A 26,234-nucleotide genomic window follows, 5' to 3' on the forward strand; every position below is an offset into this window, starting at 1 on the left:
CACATTGGAATATTCCCATAACATTTCACAGCAACTTTTTTCATAGCAGTAATTGTCATGATCTCCGAGTGTAACTACTATTAGCGGTACAAGTGAATAATACTTGTAAAAACTATTTCCCTGCATAGTCAACTTTCAAACAGTGTGGCAATATCCCCAAGCTGACTAGTAATGTGCGTAAAAGATTCAATAAGATAAATCCATGTTTTTGTTTTTGATATGTAAGACAGCCATATTGAATTTTAAAGCTGCTTTAGGTGAAACCACTCAATATGCCAAAGATAAATCTAACTTTAGGGGATATTCTTGTACTTTTTCCAAATTAAAATTTGGTATTTGTGCATACACTACAAGAGAATCCATCTTGTCCTGTTCCTATCTCAGTCGTTTGAGCACAAACCAAAAATGGTTTGGGCCAATCACATTCTAGTATTTTGGTTTAAGATGGGACATACAGCTGTAACAAAAACAAGAGCTGCTGAGCCCACAGCCGAACCAAAACAAACATGACAGCGCGGGAGGACACACACGTAGCTGCTGCTATCACATCTCTTTAGTCAGAATCCAAGATTTATTCTTTGAAAGAAGAACAATATGAAGGGCCTTGACCAGTTTAAACTTGTTGTGGTTTCTCATGGCACCTGCTACTTTCATTTTCATTTGATACTGTGATTGGCTAAAACCAACCTTTGGTTGGCGAGTCCTATGTGTCACTTCATCCAATCAACTTGGAAAGTTTTTGCTGAGTGTCCGTGGGCATTGTCACTTTAACAATAGCTCTCACCAATTTCAATGGTGAAGTCATCTCGAAATCTGAAATAATTGTTGTTGATCGCAGGTGTGTGCAACAATTCCTATTGAATTAGCTTGTAAAGCGCGGAGAACTGCCCTCGGCTCACCGCAATGTTACGTCACAGGATGTGATGTCAGGCGGCCATTTTTGCCCATATTTGGGCAATAATGGCCGCCCCTGTACACAGTAATCCAGACAACGATTTATGCTTTTACTTTCTTATTGATTAACGCTAAATTCATTAAATCACCACAAACGTATTAGTTTTAGTTATAGCTAATGATCCACTGATTGTTCCTTGTTGACCGGACTTCCCCTTTAGTGTGTGTCTCCACACTTACCCCTTCAGTCTTCTCTTCTGTGTTGGCCAGCATCTCCTGGAGGGCTCGTACAGATAGTGACTGCTCCAGCACAAAGGTACAGATGGATAGATCTGGAGGTACATTCTGTAAGTAGAAGGACCCAAGTTGGAGGATAGATGTTTCTTGAGAAGGTCAGAAAATAGCCAGTAGCTCAGTTTGCATTCTTTTACCGCACAGGTCAAAATCTATAAGTCAGATCATCCGGACCTGCCAGACTGTTCATGTCCAAGGAATCTGGACGATTTTCAATAACCACCTGCTTTTGCCTGCAGGAACATTAAAATTGCTCACTCTCATAAAATGTGCATTGAGCCCCATTAGACGTGGAGGATCCCAGGCCCAATGTCAACATTTAGTGACAGTTACCCTGGTTTGTCCTGTTCCCCTTTGACTTTGCTCTGCAGCAGATCTGCACAGAATTGTTGGAGTGTGACCATCAACCAAGTATTTAAACATTTAAGATCTTCCTACGCAACTATGGCTTTCTTTTTTCACATATGAGTTCATTTTTGTGTACTTTATTGTGTTTTGTTCTATTTATTTTTACATTTGTTGTACCATGCCTGATTTGTATCTAACTTACATTTATTCAAACAGTATTCCCAAATTCAAGCCTCTCTGTGTACGTAAAATGTGCTGTTTTCAGAGAAAGCCTCATGTGGATAGAATCAAGAATCTCTATACTATCATCACGTGTTACTGGGGTGAACTTTTTTTGTGACAGGATGTACATAATATATACAGGCAGACACAGACAGTATTCCCCCATCTTTTTTTTAATAAATATACAGGTGCTGGACATATAATTAGAATATCATGAAAAAGTTGATTGTTATTTCAATAATTACATTCAAAAAGTGAATCTTGCATAATATATTCATTCATTACACAGACTGATATATTTCAAGTGTTTATTTCTTTTAATGTTGATGATTATAACTGACAACAAATGAAAACCCCGAATTCAGTGAGTCAGAAAATCTGAATATTGTGAAAAGGTCCAATATTGAAGACACTTGGGGTCCGTTCTTCGTACATCGCTAACTCAGTTAGCTGGATTTGATTATTGACGATTTAGCATGATCTTGGATTGTTTGGTTCTTCGAAAGACATCCTGCACTTGTTGTCATAGCAACATGTGCGCCAGCTTAAACCTGCTCGCGAGCAGGCTTATTTAATGTAAACAGGATTAGATTGCAGCTGTATAAGCGGAGGAGATAGGGAAGTCTATCGTAGCCATGTCCATTTTTACGACCGCAACCTGCTGCGGAAGGTGCAAGAATAATTTGCAGTGTTTTTCGAATTAATCGCGTATTGCGCAATAGACAGCATCCTTTAGCGCAGCGCGACAGTGTAATTGTAGAGACATTTTTCTTGGTGGCTGTTATAAACAGACAAGCACATCATTTAACAGTGGCTTTTAAAGAGGAAAAAGTGGTGTTAGAGCCATAAATAGAAAATATTTAAGTTATTTGTATGATGGTTTGCTTTTTATTTTTATCATATTCAGTAAGAAGATTTGTTCAGGCCATTTTATTGTGAAGTTTAGTTTTACTTTATAAAGCTTGCTTCCTGTCGAGCCGTATATTGTATTAGAAAAAACTATGGACGGATTAGACATGGAGCAATACAGTTTTACCGTGTAAACTGTGGATGACTTGGAAAAGGAAGAACTTCATTTTGTATGCATAAAAAATTTTTTTGTTAAAATTCCCAGTTTGCACGCGTCCTTTACTTCCAGTGTAAGGAATGACACTGATATTGGATCTCTTGACATAACAAGTGCCTTTTTAAAATAAAGTATAATAATTAAAGGCTACCATTTTGTAGAATATTCTTGTATTTCCCTTTTACTTGTCCCCATGTTCTAGTGGGTCCCGTGGAGGCTCTGATATAAAAGAACAAAGTAAATATGAGATTATTAAAATGCAAAAATTCATACTGTAGCAAGTGATAGAAACATCTACCATGGACAGTATTTACGCATTAATTTCTCTGCTACTTTTTGCCAGCCCTCTCTCCTGGCTTTAACAGATTTTGAGGTGTTTTAATTAATGACTCAAATTCGGCATAACCTTCCATTAAGAGCTCGTGTTCTGCTTGGGAGAAACTGTGGGCGTTCTATGGCCATGCTGAACAGCCAATAGCAGCGCTGCTGATCATTGTTTCTACTAACGATACATTTCCCCTTTTAAACAAACGCATGAATGCGCAATTATCTCTGATAACTCAATCCAGCCATACTAATCATAAACAACAGGTGTGTTCGAAGAACCCAATTAGCCGGATCATGATTAGCCGGAGGAAATTATCTTGGATGTCTCATTTGATCTCGGATGTTTTAAGCAACGTACGAGGAACGGACCCCTGGTGCCACACTCTAATCAGCTAATTAACTCAAAACACCTGCAGAGGCATTTAAATGGTCTCTCAGTCTAGTTCTGTATGCTGCACAAGCATGGGGAAGACTGCTGACTTTACAGTTGTCAAAAAGTCGACCATTGACACCTTACACAAGGAGGGCAAGACAGACAAGTTAATTGCTAAGGAGGCTGGCTGTTCACAGAGCTCTGTGTCCAAGTACATTAACAGAGAGGCAAAGGGAAGGAAGAGATGTGGTAGAAAAAAGTGTACAAGCAACAGCAAACAGGCTTAAATTGGAGGCAAACAGACTTTTGCTCAGTTCTTTCTGAAAATGTCTCGACACTTATCCAGGAGTCAATTCTAGTGGATCGCACTTGAGCTCAGGTGCACTCAAGTGCAAGCCACCAGCCATCTGTTTTCGCTGTACCAGCAACATATACCCAGTCAGTGGTTGGTCATGGCCCACTGAGCACAGACACAGCAATAAATCCTGAAAGAGCATTTCATCCAAAATATGTAAATATTACGCTTTTACACTTCATTTAGGAGGTCCTTCGCGTCCCAAAGTGCATCCGGTATAACTCTGATAAGTCTGTGTGGAAGTTATAATGACTTGCTGTGGTGACCCATGAACAAGGGACCAGCTGAAAAGACTTACTCCTACTGCTAGACATTATTTAGGAGATAACTTAAATTCAAAATATACCCGTGGTACAGCAATCAGAAAATTATGTTCTCTGATTGTTTGTTGCTTTCTGTTCATTTTATCAGTTCACTAAACAACAAAAATATTTCTTGTCACAAGATCTTAACAAAGGTGTGTGAGTGCTGAGGCAGAAAAAAATGGTGAAAAAAATGCTGATGCTGGTGAGCCAATGAGAACTCAGACGTTTCAAAATAACCTTAAAAGTACAGCTTTTCTTCAGGAACAGTTTTTTGGATCAAGAATGTCCTTCCAGCAGTTTAATGGTAATGATAAGGTTCCTTACTTTATAATTTGTATTGATGTTTGATGTAGTAGCGCCAAACCATTGTGCTACATTAGATCTGTAGTATTACCAATAGAGCATTCTGGGCTTATACACCTCAGCAGAGCCATAGACTCATCGCCTTTGTGCCACGCTGCATTGATGTAGCAATTCATGGTGCGTATTGTGTGCAGTACACAGGGACATGTTTCAGGAGGCTGAAATTTAAAAATATTTTATTGTTGGTCTTATGTGATGTTGAAACTTTGTGCGAAATTGAGTTTTGATTACAGCTAAGTCATGATGAAAGTTCCTGGACATAAACACTTGAAATATAACACTGTGTGAGCAATTAGTATACAAAACACTGAAATAAACTTGTTGATGCAATTTTTTATGTACTCGTTAATAATAAAGAATGGGGCATAAAGAATGTTCAGTACCTTGGAGTTAGAGATGGACTCCAGGAAGCAGAGTCTGTTTCCGAAGCCCTCAGCTGCCAGGCAGAGCTTCTGTTGCTCCTTTTGGATTGTAGCTGAGCATTGTAGGACCACTTCATCATCCTGAACACACAAAACAACACAGGTAAGAATTTGCACATCTATTGATTAAGCTTTTATTCTTTCTCTGATCCATGATACAATTTACAGACTGTGGCTAAGTCACTAAATACTCATTGCCCTACCATTCAAAGTGTTATGTTTATTGAAAATCACTGAGGCTGCAAGTTGTCTCATCATCCCAACTTGGAAAAAGAACCATTTGAATACATGGTTGAAAGCCAGAAATTATTAGAACATTATTACCATGATCAGTGGATGCAAACTGCTGAACGGTACAGGGGATCAAAATTAAATGTAGGGCTCTAGGAAAATGAATTCATTTTCCAAAATGTTTTCCAAAAATTTCCAAAAATTTTCCTGCCAAAATGAATTGATTCTAATATATTTTAAAACTGTGCTAGATGAAGGTAAAAGTAGTGAGGGTGAATATGAACAACAATGTGGACATGACTTCCTTATGTTGTGGGTTGGGGTCAAAGTTGAGCGGTGATAGCTCCCAGATCTTCTCTGTTTCACTGCCAGATCCTCTTGCAAGTTCACCCTGATGTACAATGAGTCTCAGAAGGCCCATGTCACTATACTAATCCTCTTAGCAGTCAAATAGTAACTACAACATGTTCTGAATCACAATGTTACAATCAATTAAAAACGGGTCTGCTCGCATGTCACTTTAACTAATCCTGACTCCAACAGGAATGGAAGCAGGAACCTGTGGTTGTCGCACTAGATGGAACTAGCTAAGCATCAGTAGTATCACACCACTGTAACCATGTCTGATGCTAAAGATCCCCCAAAAAATAATTATCTAGAAATAATAGCACTGGATTACTAAGTGCAAGCAGAATCAAACTAGAGCTGTATCATTTTGCTCCTTTACAAGAACTGTTAGTCTCTTCTGTGAAGCATATCTGAAAGATTCCTTCAGAAAAAAAACTGAACACATATTCTCATTCACCATGCCAGGGTTGTTATCTGTCTGAGACAGTGATCCTGTTGGCAGGAGAGTTATGGTAAACTTCAGAACTAATCAGTTTCATTCTTTGATCAGGACCAGTGTGTTGTTGTGCAATCAGCCATGGAGGATAAAATCTGACTGTAAGTTTAAAGCCACTGAAATGTGAGACCTTTACGGGGCCCTAGGGGACTGCACATCACAGCAGGGGGTGCCAACACAGCTATGTACCAAGCCCCCTATGATTTATCTTCCTCTTTCCCAATGAACTGTGAAACACATACCAAATGTTGTTATAGATTAATTAAACTGATTTAACCTCATTCCACATTCTTTAAGATGAACTTTGGTTCTCTAACTTAGACCTGAAGTGAACCAGGATTCACTGAATCATTCTGGTGTATTTTTGTTTCTTTTGTGTCTACATAGTTCCTTGGCTTCTTTTTATCTTAATTTTGCTTAGTAGTTAGTTAAGCTTCAATCGCCTTGTAGGGAGGATTTGTTGATTGAAATGTAGTGTTTATTCAGATAAAAACAGCATTCTATAGTGGTGTTCTCTCGATGTTAATTTATTTCTGAGACATTCTCACTCTATTATTCTATATGTGTGCAGAGTTTGCTGTCAAGAATGCCAGCTCTCGAATTACCATTTCAACTATTGCCTTAAGATCAGCTGTTTGGACTGATATTCAGACAGAGGGTCATTTAATAAGCATTAAATAACTTAAAACAATGCATAATGGCAAAATAGTGAATATAGATAAAAACCTAAAAAGCGGCAGCATGTGCTTGGTTTAGGCAGCACAACAGGGTAATGCAAGTGCAGTATTAACGTTATGAAACATGCGAAAGTAGTTCATCACAGGAAAAATTCCACAAACAGGTGCAGTGTTAGATTATCTTTGAAATGGTCAGACTTTCATCTTGGAAGATGTCATAGAATTTTATTTCATTGCACTAAGAAAAGGCAGGATTAACTGAGGACTGCAGGCATTACTCTCTTTTATAATTGTCTCTGAAAGAATCTCTCGAACTGAATACTACTCTTAGGAGGGACAAAATTACAATTACTTTGGACTGTTGAATATGAAAACATCGTGTAAATAGCAGTTTACTTGAACAAATATGTTCTTAAATGTACTTCAAATCTTTTTGAGGAAGCAGTTTACAATATTGCATGATGATGTATACATAAATTCACAAATTTGTATTTGATACAGCATACAGTATGATATGACAGTCTAGTGATATTTTCTGTTAAATCTACCATTACAGAAAACTACACATTTGATTTGTTTGACAGAGCTCAAATATTCCAATTCATCTCTGACATTTATTATCACTGCCTATTTCTATTTCCATTTATATTACAGGATAACATCTGGAGGTATTTCTATTTTATTAAATAAGAATCAAAAGTCTTTATTGTCATTATGTAACCACAGTGAAATTTTGGTGAGACACTGGCTCAGAATTCACACATAACACACAGACACAAATCAAGATAAAATGTTCAAATTGACTGCACCGACAACATCGTGGGCAAAAAGTCCTTAGCATCTGATGAACTGAATAGGGCTCTCCTGGTCAGTAAAGTGTAGAGTATCCCTCCCTATCATGTGGGAGACTGGGGTTTGATTCCCTGACAGAGAGAACACCTGACGTGGGAGAGGTGCCCTAATGGTTTGAGAGCTGGGTGATGATCTGACCTCTTGGAGAGGTCCCAAAGGTCAGGGGTTCAAAACTCAGTCTGTCCCTTGAGCCCTTGACCCTTTAACCACTGAGTGTTGGCAGCACACTGCTCCCTAAGGGAAGGGTTACACACAGAGACAAATCCCCTTTCTGTGGGACTACAAAGGAATTATTTATGGCAATTTTTCCAAGCGAAAACAGAGACAGCAGTCACTTTACTAAATGATGTGAATTACTGTGAAAATGCATGAATGTATCAGACAAACATTTCCAGAGAAGTTAAAAATCATGGAAAAAGTCCTTGATATCTAGTAAGATTTAAATGTTCTAGTCAAAAAAGACAGATAGCAGTCACTTTACAGGAGGATGAAAATGAATGTGCAATTAACTGTATACACAGACACACAATCAGAAACACAGGGACATTATTGATAAAAGAATAGGTCCCCTGGATGCAGAAACGGCTGCTTGCTCTGTGAGCATCAGGCAAAAAACACTGACGAGTCTAAATCTCTATTTTTACATGTTTCAAGTATGTAAAGCTTTACATAATCAGACTAACACTCTCTCTCTCTCTCTCTCTCTCTCTCTCTCTCTCTCTCTCTCTCTCTCTCTCTCTCTCTCTCTCTCTCTCTCTCTCGCTCCCACTCAATCAACTATTGCTCTCTCGGAAAAAAGGCTGCCAACTCCGCCCACTCACTGCAGTGCTCAAGTTCCACGTCAAAGTAAGCTGTTTGTGTGCATGTTCTAGAAAGAACAGCACACTGTAAATTTACTCTAGGACTGGTTTTCCAAATCCAAATGAAAATATCCACACACAATTCTTTAAATGTATAAGAATTCATTCTAATTAATATATTGTCTGCTGCTGTTTTGATAGGACTCCCATGTGTCTATTCTTTAAATTGTTAGGGTTTACAACCGACTGGAAGACTCCAGGTGCTCAGCTGTTCTGGGTTGAGCTGCTGGAGTTAGCAGGAGGACGTGGAGTCAGATTTTAGATGCGTAAATTTTTTTTGTTATAATATAATCCATTTAGTGGCTACAGGTTTCATATTAAGAAACCTGTAGCCACTAAATGGATTATATTTCAGTATAAGCTACATTACAATCAGATGTAGTTGAAACAGAATAGAGAAAGCTTTATTTTCCCAGAGCTTGCATAAAGATTGCATAAAGATCAAGATAAACCTGTCTAAGGTTTATCAAAAAAGGTTAAAAACAAAAACAACAGAATTTTTTGAAAACCATTTTTGAATTTGTCATGTCCTGGATGACTGAGAATCATCACCAACATACTAAGACAAAGGAAAAAATGATTACACTGGCAACCCTTTATCCATCCTACCAAACCAAGGACATGATGATTTTATTACATATACAAATCAGACCAGAAACATTTTCTCAAATTTATGTGAAGATGACTAAAGACAATTTGGATACTGTGTTCCTTAAAAAATGTTAACTATTTATTTGTCAGCTGGAACCTAGCTTAAACATCCTATAACACATCATAAAACCCTTGAACTGAACGTGCCAGGCTCTAGGTTTTCCTTCCAGCCTACTCAGAATTGTTTTGGTTTCTCCATTGACCACTAGGTTTAAATAAGGCTAAATTCTACCTAAACTCCCTAAATTTAATAGAAATCTCATTCAAGTTTTAAATATCTAGTAAATGCCCATTTTTTGCTGATATAGACAGAAATTATGAAATCATTGTACTGATTGAAATGGCGCTTGCTAAGTGCGTGTTACAAGACTTTATGTACAACTTGCATCAATGAAGTCAGTGGCAGCAAAGTTCAAACATGCAACTAATGTATAACTCCATGAACAGCTACATTATGTAGATCGGTGGGGTTGGGAAATGGGATTTATCGCAAACTATTGTCATTTTCTTTTGCAAATACAAACTTCACCAGGGCACAACTACAGCTGCATGTTCCCAGGACATGTGATACACAAATGTGCAGTGATTTTATAATAAATCAACATACTTATGAGGACCTTCCACTGTGAAGCACGGATGTCGATCAAAATCTCCTATGTGTTCATTTCTGGTGAATTGTTGACTGAACGCAGCTGACAGCACCAGTAGGTAGTATATTAAGCCGTGATTCCATTAGCAAAGAAATAACCATCTAAGGATAAAAGGAAAAACAACTAAATGTAATAGAAATGTAATAGCAGAAAAATGTTGAAGATATCCTAATCTGCCCCTGGAATTCATGCTTTAGTTTAATGATCTCAGTGTGTGGGCTGAGGGAATACCATCACACTTAAGACCATGTAGGGTTTGACAAAGTCTGCTGTATTGTCTTAATGACACTTACGCTGGGCAGATGCAATCCCTCCTGCCCACTCCCACACATATCCTCACACAAGAAACTGAGAGGCTGCTGCAGAGTCTCCATGACTATCATTAAGTGGAATCATACTTTAGTGACGTTTATGAAGGCTGACACAAACACAAAAAGCTTTCCCTGCTTGAAAATGTCTAGTGCCTGTCAGGAGGAGTTTGAATTCCAGCCTTGTACGGAGGGAGAGAGAGGAGCTGACGGAGGGAACCACATAAGGACATCACATAGAAAGATATAGAGCCAAAGGCTCAGACATGTGAACAAATGTCACACCTGTATGTCAGTCAAACTTTTTAACAGTAGCAGGCCACACGCTACCAGGTAGGAGGGTACACTTATGCCGTGCCCGAGCCCCGAAGGGGAGAATTTTGAAAAATAGAGTCTCCCTGATGTATTTTGGAAGCTTTCAAGACAGGTGATTATTTAAAGAATAGAGTCAGAGTGCATGTTTTAAATTGAATAAAAAGCAAAAAAAAGTGAATGATCAATTCTTCAAAAACAACCTTTGTTTTTTATTATTATTATTATTATTAAAAAATTTTGTTCACATGTTATCATCATGTTTTAACAAGGTTTTGAACAAATTTGCATAAAATTTGTTGAATTTTAATTACTAGCACCATATAAAACAGATCAGATTAGGTGAATATATGACAATTTACTAACTTCCGAGCGCGCAGTGAGACAACACGCGCGCACTCAAAACCGGTCTCGCGCGTGCTCTGTTCCTTCTCTGCTCGCGAGTTCGACCTGCTCATTCCATGCTCAATCAGTGGGATCACCAGCTGTGCTGTGCGCTCCATTGGCTGTTTCTCCGCGAGTGTCGCGCGATAAAAGTTGAGCTCGGATTGGTTCCTGCGCGCTCAACCAGAAGGCACAAATATCGCTCCATTATATAATCGGGGAAATGTAGGCGGCGGCAAGAGCTGCTATAGACGGCGATTTGCCGCCATTGACCGGCTACTTTTGACTGCCCTGTACATGTCTGCTTTAGAGTTTAGAAACTGCCTGCAGGTGTGTTTGTCTCCACTTGAAGCTTTATAAGTGGTTCTTGACTTAAAGATTCCTTTATATTCATACAGTAGGACTTATTATTTAAACAAGTTGTTTTGTAAAGATAAAAAGATAACAATAGCTGTCAATATTGTAACAAGAGGTAACAGTTTCTTTTTTAGACTGTTTTTAAACTGGTTAGTACTATAGCCCTGAACTCATTCCTGCTCTGTTCACCCACTTCACACACAACTGCTATCCACCCCACAAACATGGTTGTGAAGTGTGTGGACCACACCACTGAGGTGGGTCTCATATCCAACAACAATGAGACCAACTACAGAGAGGAGGTCCACAATCTGACACAGTGGTGCTCCAGGAACAACCTCATCCTGAATACCTACAAGACCACAGAGGTCATAGTGGACTACAGGGTGTCCAGGAAGACTAAACACGCTCCTCTCTGTGGGGGTATTACATGGGGAGGCGGTAGAGTATGGAGACAAATTTCTGCCAAAACGTTGCACACAAAAAAAAGTTTTGCACACAAATAAAACTTGTTTTGCACACAAAAAGATATGTTTCACACAAAAAAAATGTTTTACAAACTGTTCGCCAACCTTGCACTCAAAATATCATTTATAAGTTTTCCTCGAGCACAAAACGGTCTCTGCTCGCACAAAACAGCCTCTGCTCGAGTACGAAACAATCCCACTACCGCTGCGGTAAATTTGTGCCAAAAGTCACATGATGCATTGAGTTGTTGTTGTTGTTCAGACTTCCCGACAGCAGGGGGCGCACCCGAAAGAAACTGAAACGCGCCGGTATGGCTAAAGAAGAAAACGTGACATCACAGCTAACAGTATTAGCACCCCACAGGTAACTTTCAAAGCTTTCCCGGTGAAAAAGTAATAGCTCACTGAAAGATCATTTAAGATTTCAGTTAAAGGCACTGTTTAGTTTTATCTCTGATCTAAAAATGCTGTGTAACGGACTTTTGAAAAATAACGTATTTAAACCATGATTTAACTCTCCTTTCAGAATTCAACGTGTTTGGAGAGACGTGTGGTGCGCAGGAACAAACATATACAACAATGTGCTGCACTCAGGAGAGGACAACAGTTTGCTTGAGCTGTCAAACATGTTAGATAACTTCTGTTGTCACTATTTATCTATCCCAAGACTACAACTAAGTTTTCACACCATCAGCAGTGGCTGAGATGACCATTCACTCAGAACTGAGAGGAATCTGACACTCAGTCAGTTATGGGAGATGGGAAGCATCCAGCATGGTGTAGTAGAACCAGAAATCACACAGGTAAGATGGATTTTTTTTTGTGCGTGCTATTATAGTTTCTCACAATGCATATATTTCAAACCAGAAATGAATTTATCTGATCATTCCAATACAACAAAACATCGAATACATCAGAGAGGTGGCATTGAAACTGTTTTCTTTGACATGTGTTTATTATTAAAATAATTCATGGATTTTGGAGTCTTTTTTTCAATCCTTAGCTCCATGAATTAAATTATATTCAGTAAGTTGTAGCAACAGAATCATGGCCTCTTTTTTTATTCTCTATATATCTCCATCTTTCTTGCAGGGACTCTGCCTGCCTCATATTGACAGTGGACTGCTGGATGATCCACACTGTGGGGTCACTATTCCTGAAACTGGCAATGTGTTGAGCCCCGAACAACTGGTAGCACTGAGGGCAGCCATGGATGCACTGGGACATTCTGAATCACACGGTTCAGATATATATATATATATATATATATATATATATATATATATATATATATATGTATATGTATGTATATGTTGCTACTGTCCAGTATGACCAACACTTTACGAGTTTAATCTTATTTTGGTTACCATTGTTGCAAAAGGTTTTCAAGTAATAATAAAATCTAGCCAGGAAAATGTAACTAAGTTAGTGTATTCACTGAATAAAAATGTAGAATTGCTAGGATTGTGATAGTAAATGTGTAAGGTACTGTATAAACCTTTTGAAAATGCTGAGGTTATTGAAAAAAAGGGGCACATGACCCCTTTTTTTACTAAAACTGAGGATGCAAACATTGTGAGACAATTAAACAGTCCTTTATTTTCCACACTGCATAATAAACACACCCTTTGATAAACTTTTCATTTCCAATTCTTACCAATATTAATCAAAGTGAATACACCTTTTTCACAAGGATTGCTTTTATTGTTGAAATTAAGACTGAAAGAACTCCATTAATTCTCCAGGTTATTCCCAGTAAACAATCCATGTATTAACAATAAAACGGGCTGTATTAAAAAAAACTGGCTGATGAAATGGATGAAGCCAAAAACAGGACTATGAAAAACAATTTCTGCATGTAAGACTTTCAGGAAATTTAGAACAATCTCAAACCTGGCCTTCTTTTTCCTAACCTTTTTTTTTTTTTTAGCCTAAACGGCTCCACTAAGAGCTATGAAGTACATGCTGCAACAGTTACTGATCAAAGTAGTTAATACTGGGAACTAAAACGGTTACATATTAAGTTATTTAAGTTTTTAACAAGCCCAACTCCTCGTGTGTTTAAAGATTCCATCAAATCCTAAATTGTTCAAGTCTTGGTAGTCTCGTGATGGAAGTCGACGTGGTAGACTACCAGAGTTTATGTAGGAGCCTTCCATCCAGCCCAGAACTTTGATGGCCTTCACCTCATCAGTGGGTGCTGGAAAACAGATATGTGTTATTGTTATGTAAAGGATAATACTGTTAAAGAAAAAAATAAATCACCACTTCGATGAAAACAAACTTTTCAAGAAAATATCTGCTCATGTGGCTAATTCCAGCTGTGGTTTTTGCCATGGCCAAACCAATTTTATTAAGTGCACAACACATATTTGCAATTGGGCACTGATGACCTCATTTTTACTTTGAAGAAATTAAGGAGTTAGAAAGGTAGTGAGATATAATCTAGATCTGCTGCTATATGCTTTACTTGTAACGTTCATATTTATGTTAGAAAACGCAATTTTTAATTAATTTCCTTACCAATTTTCATATAATCAATATCCACTCGTTGCAATTATTTTAAATTCATTAAGAATTCGTTTTGCACATAAGCATACATGCATTGGTTTGACAGTTTTAGGATAAATTACCAAATCCAAACACCAATTTAGATTTACACCAATAAGAACAATAGACAGTCATTTGAAAACAACATAAAAACACATTATAATCTGTTAACAATGCATTTATCTGGGTATCCACTCAGGTACTATTTATTTGACACAGCACAGTAAAAGCAGAAGCCAACCACAGTGGCTGCATTACAAAGCAAAAGTTGTTTTAGCATGGCGTTCAACCTAAGGCAAGCTTTCATGTTATTTGCTCTAAAAAGTAACATGGTTCCTTACTGTAACATAGCAGGGCCTTTAACTGAAATCTTACATGATCTATCACCATAGTGAACTATTACTTTTTCACCGGGAAAGCTTTGAAAGTTACCTGTGGGGTGCTAATGCTGTTAGCTGTGATATCACGTTTTTCTTCTTCAGCCAAACCGGCGCATTTCAGTTTCTTTCGGGTGCGCCCCCTGCTGTCGGGAAGTCTGAACAACAACAACAACAACTCAATGCATCACGTGACTTTTGGCACAAATTTACCGCAGCGGTAGTGGGATTGTTTCGTACTCGAGCAGAGGCTGTTTTGTGCGAGCAGAGACCGTTTTGTGCTCGAGGAAAACTTATAAATGATATTTTGAGTGCAAGGTTGGCGAACAGTTTGCAAAACAATTTTTTTGTGTGAAACATATCTTTTTGTGTGCAAACAAGTTTTGTTTGTGTGCAAAACTTTTTTTTGTGTGCAACGTTTTGGCAGAAATTTGTCTCCATAGTAGAGCATGTAGTAAGCATAAGGTTCCTGGTCATCCACATTTCCTCTGACCTCTCCAGTCATGTGAACACCACTCACCTGGTGAAGAAGGCCCAACAACAGCTCTTCTTTCTTTTTTTAACATGTCCTGTATGGCAGTGTAGCATTAGGAATTGCTATCTTAATGCCAAAGAGAGGCCAACAGATTTTACTTTCATAGGTGGAGCATTACTGCTTTCGCTATAGTGCTCCACTTGATTTATATATGCAAAAAGCTTTATTAGATTTTATTCTGGGACTACTTCAAGTTCAAGGAGAGAACAAGATAATATCCTCAGAGTCTGTTTCTATGCAAAGAGAGATATAAAAAGAGAAGCAAAAACTGATAAAGTATTACAGGTACAAACAACCAACACCTTGATAACATCATTGAAAAATATACTGTATTATTTAATACGAGATGTATAAAGTGACTCCTTAGCTAATAACAGGGGTTTTCTGTATAAAAGTGAGTCGGTAAACACCCAAATCAAAGCACTTGTAGGTATTTGTGAGAGTGCACTTGTGTATGTAAGGTTTATCCAAGAAAAATGTTCAAAAGTGGTTGTGAGGAGCCAAAGACCCACGCCCCAGCGCGCTGAGCCAGACTCTGGAGAAACCAGAACCCCAGACACCCGAAAGTGCCCCCAGAGCAAAGGTGCCTAAGAGGGAAAAATACAGTGATAGCTGCCTTCCCCATCCCAGGGAAGAGCAGAGATAAGCCCCAGGAAACCCCCAACAGCCACAGAGCTAAAGCCGCCAGCAGCCAACTACGCCAGAGCGGGTCCAGCAATGGGCCCAGAGACCCAAGGCCAGAGCCACAGGGCTAAGGCTCTGCGAAGCAGCCGCCAGGAGTGAGCCAGTACACACCCGAGCTCCCAGCCCCGGACACTGAGGACCACCAACACACCAGCAGGTCGAGGCACCAGCTAACGGAGTGGAGCCACATGAGGGTGATGGGCTCCACACTGAGTGGAGATCTGAGATGATTTTATTGGATCACCCAGGATCCAATAAAATCAAAGTTCACTAAGTTTAAATACTGCTTTAAGACACAATTCACACTTAGTGCCAAGTGTGAATGGTGTCTCTGTCTGTGCCATGTCACTCACTCTACCCACAGGTATACATAGATAAATACATAGACAGTCCTCTGTGCAGAAGAGAGTTATTACTGAACCTGTAACGATTATTTTTCTTAATAAATCAACACTTACGTTTTGCCAGCCTCCTGCTCAGCTGACCACAGTCTGACCACACTAATAGTTCCCCAAGGGATTTGAAGGATTACGCATACAGAATCTGCCAACATTTCTATGATACCAGAAATACATCAAATAAACACTCATATGCACGCCTGGTATTCAGCTACACATGGCTGTAATTACATCCGAATACTGCTGGCCTCCTTAAAGAAAACTTTTGTTGGACCTGCAAATGAAAAATGAATGGAAGAAACATGAGGAGAAAAAGATAAGACACAAAAACAGCGACGCATGTGTTTGCATGCATAGGTGTTGTGGCGAGGTGCAGCCTGTTTTTGTACAAGTCATATATCTACAGTCACATTCAATAAATTAGAATATTACTGAAAAGTTAATGTATTTCAGTAACTTCAGTAACTAAATTAAACATTATGTAGATTAACACAGCAATAAAGGCTGTAAAACGCCATTAGACTGTTTATTATGATTTTCTTTCCACCTCCAGCTAATAAAACCAAAGTATTTAAGATTACAATATTGCATTAGACCAATAAGATTCAATGGGGGCTTAATGAAAAGTATGTTTAATATGGATTCAAAGGTTGTTTTTTCAAAAGGTACTTTTAAACTGACAAAAACACCTCTTAGAAAAGCATATTCTAATTTACTGAATTTGACAGTATGGAAGATTTAAGCCAAGTTACAGATCTTAAGAAACAGTTGAAGAAGTAATGATAATGAAAGCATCTTATACAACCAAGGATGAGCATGTTTGACTGTTGTTTTAACAGCTTAAAGATCGTTAATGAAGTCTTAATCCATAGCAACAACAAATAACCTATTCATTAATACATTATCAGTGGCGGATACAGGCGGGGCGCGGGGGGCGTGCGCACCCTCTTTTAGAGACCAAAATTATTTTTTTAGAGCAGGCGGGCACTGGGCGGAAGCTGTACTTTTTCTTTTTTTTTAACCTCGGAGTGGCCATTGTTCTATTAGTACTATCTTTGATGTGTCAATCAAAAAATTCAACTAATCAAATCAACGACTGAAGACAACATGCTAGCCAATTACAGCTGGAGAGGGGCGGGTCGCTTAGTCATACAAATAGCCTTCAGAGAGAAGCCTGCGCAGCTCGGCTGTGGCCGCTGTCGGTGTCAGTAGTGCGGGATGGGTATTCGGTCTGATTACCAAATAATTACAAGAAGAGACAGTGCCTTAGAGCCTCGTTTAGTGGACACGTTTCTACTTGATACCAGCGAAAGCGAGCTGGAAGCAGCGTTATTAATTTCTGTTTGAAACGTCAGCATTGACGTCAACACTGGAGTAAACATTTACGCTAGGAGGGTTAGCTAGACAGCAAGGAACACCAGGAGCTAAACTAAGCAGTACAACTCTGCCAAACTGAAGAAACTTGGGTTACTTCAGGCAACAGCAGCTCACTATAGCTGCTGTAATTACAGAACCTCTTCTAGTATGAATTTTTATTTCAGTCAGTGTTCAGCCTGACACCATTGCTCATGTTTATGTATGCTAATGCTAGACCTTTGAGTCAAGACACAGCTCTACAGGTTGCTGTATCGCACTGTTAGTTTCCATCCCAAACCCAGCATAAAACCTGCCCAACTAAAAAGAAAAAAACAAGCCCAAATCTCAAGCTCTCTTATGTTAAAAGCGCAGAAGTATTAAACACATGAGAACATGCCACAATGTACACAAAATGTACAATCAGTCAACCAGATAACACACAAGATCACTTTAACAATCATGATATATCAACCGGAAAAAAAACAAAAAAGCTTCCCAACATGAGTAATAAATCTACCTTAATATAAACGTAATTTTTCTTACAGAATATAGCTCAATCAAACATTTCTCTTTCACACAGCCATGAAATATTTTTAAGTTGATCAGTAGAACTCAACACCTCTTGGGGCGTTTACATTAACCAATACAATTTCATAGTGACACTTGATTAACCATTATTCTTTTCTTGTTTTATTATAACAATCAATATTATTCATTATAACTATTATTCATTGATGATCTCAGATTCGACTCATTTAAAAAATAAATTGACCAGTAAAATGAGGTGGAATTTTATTAAAAGGGTTTTAGTTTTCTTCCAGACAGACACCTATTTTGATATATATTTTGTTAGTAATTCTTTCTAAAAGCCCAACAAATGTGAAAAGCTTCCCAAATTTTTACAACCTGCCCATAAGCTATTTTAGTTTCAGCTCATTGTGTTCAAAAGAAGCGTAATTGGGTGGAAACCTGCCTAATTTGGTAATACTGAATACACTATTTCTTTTTGTTAGATTTTTTTTAGATTTTGGGATTTTATTGAGAGTTTGCTTCTTAGCACTGTAGGAGCTGTCACAGAGGCACTGCTCAGCCTGAAGCATGTAAAATGCTTTTTATTTATTTTTTTAAAGTGTGCCCCTCTGAAATATGTAATGCCCCCCCCCCCTGTAATTTGTTTCTGCAGCCGGGTCTGTCCGAGCATGAATTTGAATTGCTCACAGCTCAGATCTCGCATTATTACAATGTGACGCGATTAAAACTATTTCCAAGCAACCTGCATATGATGAACGATGAGAGTGAGAAAGAGATCTTTGCATCATATAAAGATGATCTACCATCAAGATCAACATTCAAGCAGGAAATGAAGTTGTGGCACACAAAGTGGTCATCATCAGTGGAAAAACCCAGCTCTCTGCCTGAAATTCTAAGTATAACAAATATGAAGTGCTACCCAAACATTTCTATGATTCTTCACCTTCTGTCAGTTATACCTGTTACGAGTGCTTCTGTGGAACGAGCTAACTCGGGCCTTAAAGCAGTAACACCTTTGCTAAGGTCGACTATGGGACAGGAAAGGTTTGTGGCTTTGCGACTTATTATGTATGTCCACAAGGACATTCATTTAGACATAAACAAAATCATAGACATATTTGCCCAAAAGCATTCTAGAGGGTTGACATTTGTAAACCCATTATCATCGTCATCATAAAGTTGAAGGTGTTGTAGAAGAGAACAATATTCTTTGTCAAGACTTACTGTTCTATTATAGGCTTATGGCTTAACTTCACCATACATGTTCATTAACTTTTTTTTCTCTCAACATAGTTTATCTCGTTAAAACATATTCAAAACTCCTTTATCACTTGAACCATAACAAACTGTTATGGTTCAAGTTCAGTACACAAACACACACACACACACACATATATGTACAAGCATTCATGCATCTGCAGCTGCAGATGTAAGTAAGTGCATTTGCTTCCTAAACCTCAGATGAAAAGGCTTAAACTTCACCCATCCATCCATCCATCCATTTTCCGAACCGCTTTATCCCTCATGGGGTCACGGGGGTTGCTGGTGCCTATCTCCAGCGTTCACTGGGCGAGAGGCGGGGTACACCCTGGACAGGTCGCCAGTCTGTCGCAGGGCAACACAGAGACAGACAGGACAAACAACCATTCACGCACACACTCACACGTAAGGACAATTTGGAGAAGCCAATTAACCTAACAGTCATGTTTTTGGTCTGTGGGAGGAAGCCGGAGTACCCGGAGAGAACCCACACATGCACAGGGAGAACATGCAAACTCCATGCAGAAAGACCCAGGGGTGTACTTGAACCCAGGACCTTCTTGCTGCAAGGCAACAGCGCTACCCACTGCGCCACTGTGCAGCACAAACACACACACACACATATATGTACAAGCATTCATGCATCTGCAGCTGCAGATGTAAGTAAGTGCATTTGCTTCCTAAACCTCAGATGAAAAGGTTTAAACTTCACTTGCTTCAAATGTTACTAAGCTAGCTGAGGATACCGTCCTTTTTTTTTTTTTATATAGTGTCCTGTCTGGCAACATGGCAATAAGAATTGTTGTCTTAATGCCAGAAAGAGCCAAACAGATTTTATTCTCACAAGTGGAGCATTATTGCTTTCACCATAGTACTCTGCTTGATCTATATATGTAAATAGTTTTAATATGATTTATGTAGGGAATAATTCATGTTATGTGGACACTACATTGAAAAAAGTAGAAGAGGAGAGAAAATGAGAAGAAGAAAAAAGGAGAAAAGGTGAAAGAAAGAGGAGACAGAAGAGAGAGATTGCCAAACTTCATCAGTCTGCTTCATCACCTGCAAAGAAAGATGTAAAAAGAACTGCACAACCAACTGATATAGAACTACAGATACAATACAGCAACACCTTGATACCATCACTGAAGTATAATACATAGAGTATTATACAGTGTATACAATGTATAAAGTATTAATCAGTACGAAATGTATAAAATGGTAGCTGAAGATAAAAATTGGTGAGTATGTAAGTAACCAGATCCAAGTACCTGTATATGTTTGTGAGTGTGCTTGTGTGTGTAAGGTTTACTATGGGGAAAATGCTCAATAGTGGTTGTGAAGAGCCAAAGACCCGCTCCTCCGGAGCACCGAGGCAGGCGCCAGGGGACTCAAGACCCCAGATGCCCAAAGGGACCCCCAAAGTAAAGATGCCCAAGAGGGGCCAACACAGGATATCCGCCCCCCCCCACCACCACCCCACCCCCACCAAGGGAAGAGGGGAGACGGCCCCCAGCCGCCGTAACGCCGAAGCCCCCAGGAGCCACGGGGACGAGCCCGTGGGCTCCGCCAGCAGCCGGCTACGCCAAAATGGAACCGGACATGGGCCCCAGGGACCCGAGGCCCCAGGGGCGCCCCGCCCTATGGCGGGGACCCCGACCGAGCTGCCAGGACTGAGCCGGCACCTGCCCGGGCACCCGTCCCCAGACACCTAGTACCACCAATGCACCAGCAGGACAAGGCACCAGCCAGCAGAGGGGGGCAGGACAGGGGGGATGGGCTCCGCACTAAGCGGAGACTTGAGATGTCCTTAGGAGAGGGAGCAGTTCAAACCCTACCTGACAAAATAAACCACACAGTCTCATTCACTCACTCCCACCCCAGTGCCCCCACACACAACCCACAAACACACCAGTAAAAAAAAGGGGGAGATGACGCCGTACATACGTTTGCATTTATCACACACATCTCATATTCCTAGGTCTAGGTGCCAACCCCAAAGGAAGACCAGGCACCGAGACCCGGTACGTCTACCCTAAAGTCAAGATGGAGAGGGGGGTGGGGGGACTCCACCACAACCCAACTTTCCCGGTTCTTGCTTCGGTCCCGGCCCCTCATCCCGCACCCAGGCCAGACGGCCCACGGGACAAGCCACCGAGGATGGCGCCAACATGATCCGGACGGGCCAGTCAACCAGACTACACCGGAGAATCGCTGAAGGCCATCAAAAGCCTTGAGGGATATAAATGGACTCAGCCGGGATTTGTGGCCGAGATTCTGCTTTGGAGTTTACCACAACGGGATGTTTCATTGTTACTACAAGGCCAAGTAGTCTACAATCATGACAGTATAGGCTATGATAACATTATAGCCTATGGAGTACCACAGGATTCAGTCCTTGGACCAATTCTTTTTACTATATATATGCTTCAGATTGGCAAAATTATCAGACAGCATAGGATTAATTTCCACTGTTATGCTGATGACACTCAGCTATATTTATCCATAAATGCTGATGAATGCAATCAATTACTTCGACTACAGTCGAAGTAATTTATTGCAAAAGCTGGATGACTTTAAATTTTCTGCAGTTAAATTCTGACAAGACAGAAGTTGTAATCTTTGGACCAGAGTCCTCAAAAAATAAAGTTCTTAATCAATCACTTAATCTTGATGGCATTAACTTGGCCTCTGGTAATAAAGTAAAAAATCTTGGTGTTATTTTTGACCAAGACATGTCATTTAAATCCCATATTAAACAGGTTTCCAGAGTTTCCTTTTTTCACCTCCGGAATATTGCCAAAATTAGAAACATTCTGTCCAGGAGCGATGCTGAAAAACTAGTCCGTGCATTTGTTACGTCAAGGCTGGACTACTGTAATTCTTTGCTATCAGGAAGTCCACAAAATGCAGTTCAAAGTCTTCAGCTGATCCAAAATGTTGCAGCAAGAGTGAAAATCAACAAAAGGGATCATATTTCTCCAATTTTAGCTTCCCTTCATTGGCTTCCTGTTAAATAAAGAATAGAATTTAAAATTCTTCTTCTAACATATAAAGCCCTTAATAATCAAGCTCCATCATGTATCAGAGCTCTGATTACCACGTATGTTCCTAACAGAGCACTTTGTTCTCAGACTGCAGGTCTGCTGGTGGTTCCTAGAGTCTCTAAAAGTAGAATGGGAGGCAGATCCTTTAGCTCTCAGGCTCCTCTCCTGTGGAACCAACTCCCAGTTTTGGTCTGTGAGGCAAAACACAGTCTACTTTTAAGACTAATCTTAAAACTTTCCTTTTTGACAAAGCTTATAACTAGAGTGGCTTATGTTGCCCTGACCTACCTATGGGGATGTGCTTCTATGGGCTTAGGCTACTGGAGGACATCAGGATCTATTTTCTCACTCTATAGGTTCTACTGTTCTTCAATTTTGCATTGCTTGTCATCATTTCTGCTTATAATTTTTTGTTACTCTCGCTTTTTTTTCTCTTCATAGTAGGTACATCTGGTCTGGCATTCTGTTATCTGAGACATCATCCAGAGAAGACAGAACACCCGCTATTATCATCTAATATAGAACAGATTACTGGATCAATGTTTGCTTCTGTGCTTGTTTGTCTCTCTTGTTGTGTCTCTGCTCTGTCTTCTGTAACCCTCAGTCGGTCAAGGCAGATGACCATTCATACTGAGCCCGGTTCTGCTGGAGGTTTTTTCTTCCCACTAATGGGTGGGGTTTTTTCCCACTGTCGCTTCATGCTTGCTCAGTATGAGGGATTGCTGCAAAGCTATGGACAATGCAGACGACTCTCCCTGTATCTCTACGCTTCTCCAGGAGTAAATGCTGCTTGTCGGGACTTTGAAGCAATCAACTGGTTCCCTTATATAGGATTTTTTTGACCAATCTGTATAATATGATTGATTTTGACTTTGTAAAGTGCCTCGAGATGACATGTTTCATGAATTGGCGCTATATAAATAAAATTGAATTGAATTTAATTGAATTAGACAGCAACTAGTAGTTATGGAAACTGTAGATTCACACTGAAGGCATCAAAACTAGGAATTAACACATGTGGAATTATATACTTAACAAAAAAGTGTGAAACAACAGAAAATATGTCTTATACTCTAGGTTCTTCAAAGTAGCCACCTTTTGCTTTGACTACTGCTTCGCACACTCTTGGCATTCTCTTGATGAGCTTCAAGAGGTAGTCACCTGAAATGGTCTTTTAACAGTCTTGAAGGAGTTCCTAGAGATGCTTAGCACTTGTTGGCCCTTTTGCCTTCACTCTGCGGTCCAGCTCACCCCAAACCATCTCAATTGGTTTCAGGTGTGGTGATTGTGGAGGCCAAGTCATCTGGCGCAGCACCGTATCACTCTCCTTCTTGGTCAAATAGCCCTTACATAGCCTGGAGGCGTGTTTGGGGTCATTGTCCTGTTGAAAAATAAATGATGGCCCTACTAAACGCAAACCGGATGGAATAGCATGCAGCTGCAAGATGCTGTGGTAGCCATGCTGGTCCAGTATGCCTTCATTTTTTAATAAATCCCCAACAGTGTCACCTGCAAAGAACCCCCATACCATCACACCTCCTCCTCCATGCTTCACGGTGGGAACCAGGCATGTAGAGTGCATCCGTTCACCTTTTCTGTGTCGCACAAAGACACGACAGTTGGAACCAAAGATCTCAAATTTGGACTCAGCAGACCAAAGCACAGATTTCCACTGATCTAATGTCCATTCCTTGTGTTCTTTAGCCCAAGCACGTCTCTTCTGCTTGTTGCCTGTCCTTAGCAGTGGTTTCCTAGCAGCTATTTTACCATGAAGGCCTGATTCACACAGTCTCCTCTTAACAGTTGTTCTAGAGATGTGTCTGCTGCTAGAACTCTGTGTGGCATTGACCTGGTCTCTAATCTGAGCTGCTGTTAACCTGCGATTTCTGAGGCTGGTGACTCGAATGAACTTATCCTCCGCAGCAGAGGTGACTCTTGGTCTTCCCTTCCTGGGACGGTCCTCATGTGAGCCAGTTTCTTTGTAGCTCTTGATGGGTTTTGCGACTGTATTGGGGACACTTTCAAAGTTTTCCCAATTTTTCGGACTGACTGACCTTAAATTCTTAAAGTATTTATGGCCACTCATTTTTCTTTACTTAGCTGCTTTTTTCTTGCCATAATACAAATTCTAACAGTCTATGCAGTAGGACTATCAGCTGTGTATTCACCTGACTTCTGCTCAACACAACTGATGGTCCCGACCCCATTTATAAGGCAAGAAATCCCACCTATTAAACCTGCCAGGGGACACCTATGAAGTGAAGACCATTTCAGGTGCCAAGAGTGTGCGAAGCACTAATCAAAGCAAAAGGTGGCTACTTTGAAGAACCTAGAATATAAGACATATTTTCAGTTGTTTCACACTTTTTTGTAATTCCACATGTGTTAATTCATAGTTTTGATGCCTTCAGTGTGAATCTACAATTTTCATAGTCATGAAAATAAAGAAAACTCTTTGAATGAGAAGGTGTGTCCAAACTTTTAGTCTGTACTGTACATTGAGAGCTTCACTGTTTTATGGGCTCTTTACTCTTCAAAACTTTACAGAGCAGTGCTGCTATAGGTCAAACAGTCAAGTATTTAGACCCTTTGCTATGACACTCATATTTAACTCACATGCTGTCCATTTCATTTGATCCTCCTTGAGATGGTTCTACTCCTTCATTGGAGTCCAGCTGTGTTTAATTAAACTGATTGGACTTGATTAGGAAAGGCACACACCTGTCTATGTAAGACCTTACAGCTCACAGTGCATGTCAGAGCAAATAAGAATCATGAGGTCGAAGGAACTGCCCGAGGAGCTCAGAGACAGAATTGTGGCAAGGCACAGATCTGACCAAAGTTACAAAAGAACTTCTGCGGCACTCAAGGTTCGTAAGAGCACAGTGGCCTCCATAATCCTAAAATGGAAGAAGTTTGGGATGACCAGAACTCTTCCTAGACCTGGCCGTCCAGCCAAACTGAGCAATCATGTGAGAAGAACCTATAGATCACTGTGGCTGAGCTCCAGAGATGCAGTAGGGAGATGGGAGAAAGTTCACCAGTCTGAGCTTTATGGTAGAGTGGCCGGACGGAAGCCTCTCCTCAATGCAAGACAGCCCAGACTATGAGAAATCAGATTCTCTGGTCTGATGAGACGAAGATTTTAGCTTCCCTTCATTGGCTTCCTGTTAAAACAAAAATAGAATTTGTCCCTGCAGCTGTTTTTCAGCTGCAGGGACAGGACGACTGGTTGCAATTGAAGGAAAGATGAATGCGGCCATGTACAGAGATATCCTGGAAGAAAACCTCATCCAGAGTGCTCAGGACCTCAGACTGGGCCGAAGGTTCACCTTCCAACAAGACAATGACCCTAAGCACACAGCTAAAACAACAAAGGAGTGGCTTCAAAACAATTCTGTGACCATTCTTGACTAGTCCAGCCAGAGCCTTGACTTAAACCCAATTGAGCATCTCTGGAGAGACCTGAAAACGGCTGTCCACCAACCGCCATCACATACATCACAAACATTTCAGGGGGAGACGATTTACTGAGGCCATGCTGCCAAGGAAACTGCTTACACGGTGCCCACAGGGCGCTGCCATTACTCTGTGAAAAGATACAATAGGGAATAGAGGAAAAACACATATTTCAAACTTTATCATAATACAGGATACTGTTAGAGATATCAAACACCTCGGCACAAGAAGCACAAATAAGACGAGACACATAAAAGCATAATGGTAAACATTGGAAATTAGTCGCGTGTAAGTTCATGTGTTTTTGTGAGCATCAGTTATGTGTGTCTGTTTGGATGAAGTGTTTAAGTGTTATAGTTGGGCTTTTCCGCGTTTCACTTCCAGATTTTATCCCATCTCCCCTTGAGTTCAACCACCAAAGCCAGTCTGCGTACCAGCACATCCAGCTGTAGAGGAGAGAAAAACACGACCGACA

At 40.0% G+C, this 26,234-nt stretch overlaps 1 protein-coding gene across 1 annotated transcript in view; it reads right to left on the minus strand.

Annotated features, from left to right (window-relative positions):
* ryr2a (ryanodine receptor 2a (cardiac)) overlaps window positions 1–26,234 on the minus strand; it is a 597,233-nt gene that overhangs the window by 516,599 nt on the left and 54,400 nt on the right. The window contains exons 2-3 of the mRNA XM_036142377.1: window positions 4,931–5,050; window positions 1,135–1,239 (exon numbers count right to left, since the gene is read on the minus strand). Of these exons, the coding sequence (XP_035998270.1) occupies window positions 1,135–1,239; window positions 4,931–5,050 (225 nt within the window). The remainder of the gene's footprint in view (window positions 1–1,134; window positions 1,240–4,930; window positions 5,051–26,234) is intronic.

Source organism: Fundulus heteroclitus, chromosome 10, assembly GCF_011125445.2.
Source record: "Fundulus heteroclitus isolate FHET01 chromosome 10, MU-UCD_Fhet_4.1, whole genome shotgun sequence".
Lineage (NCBI taxonomy): Eukaryota > Metazoa > Chordata > Actinopteri > Cyprinodontiformes > Fundulidae > Fundulus > Fundulus heteroclitus.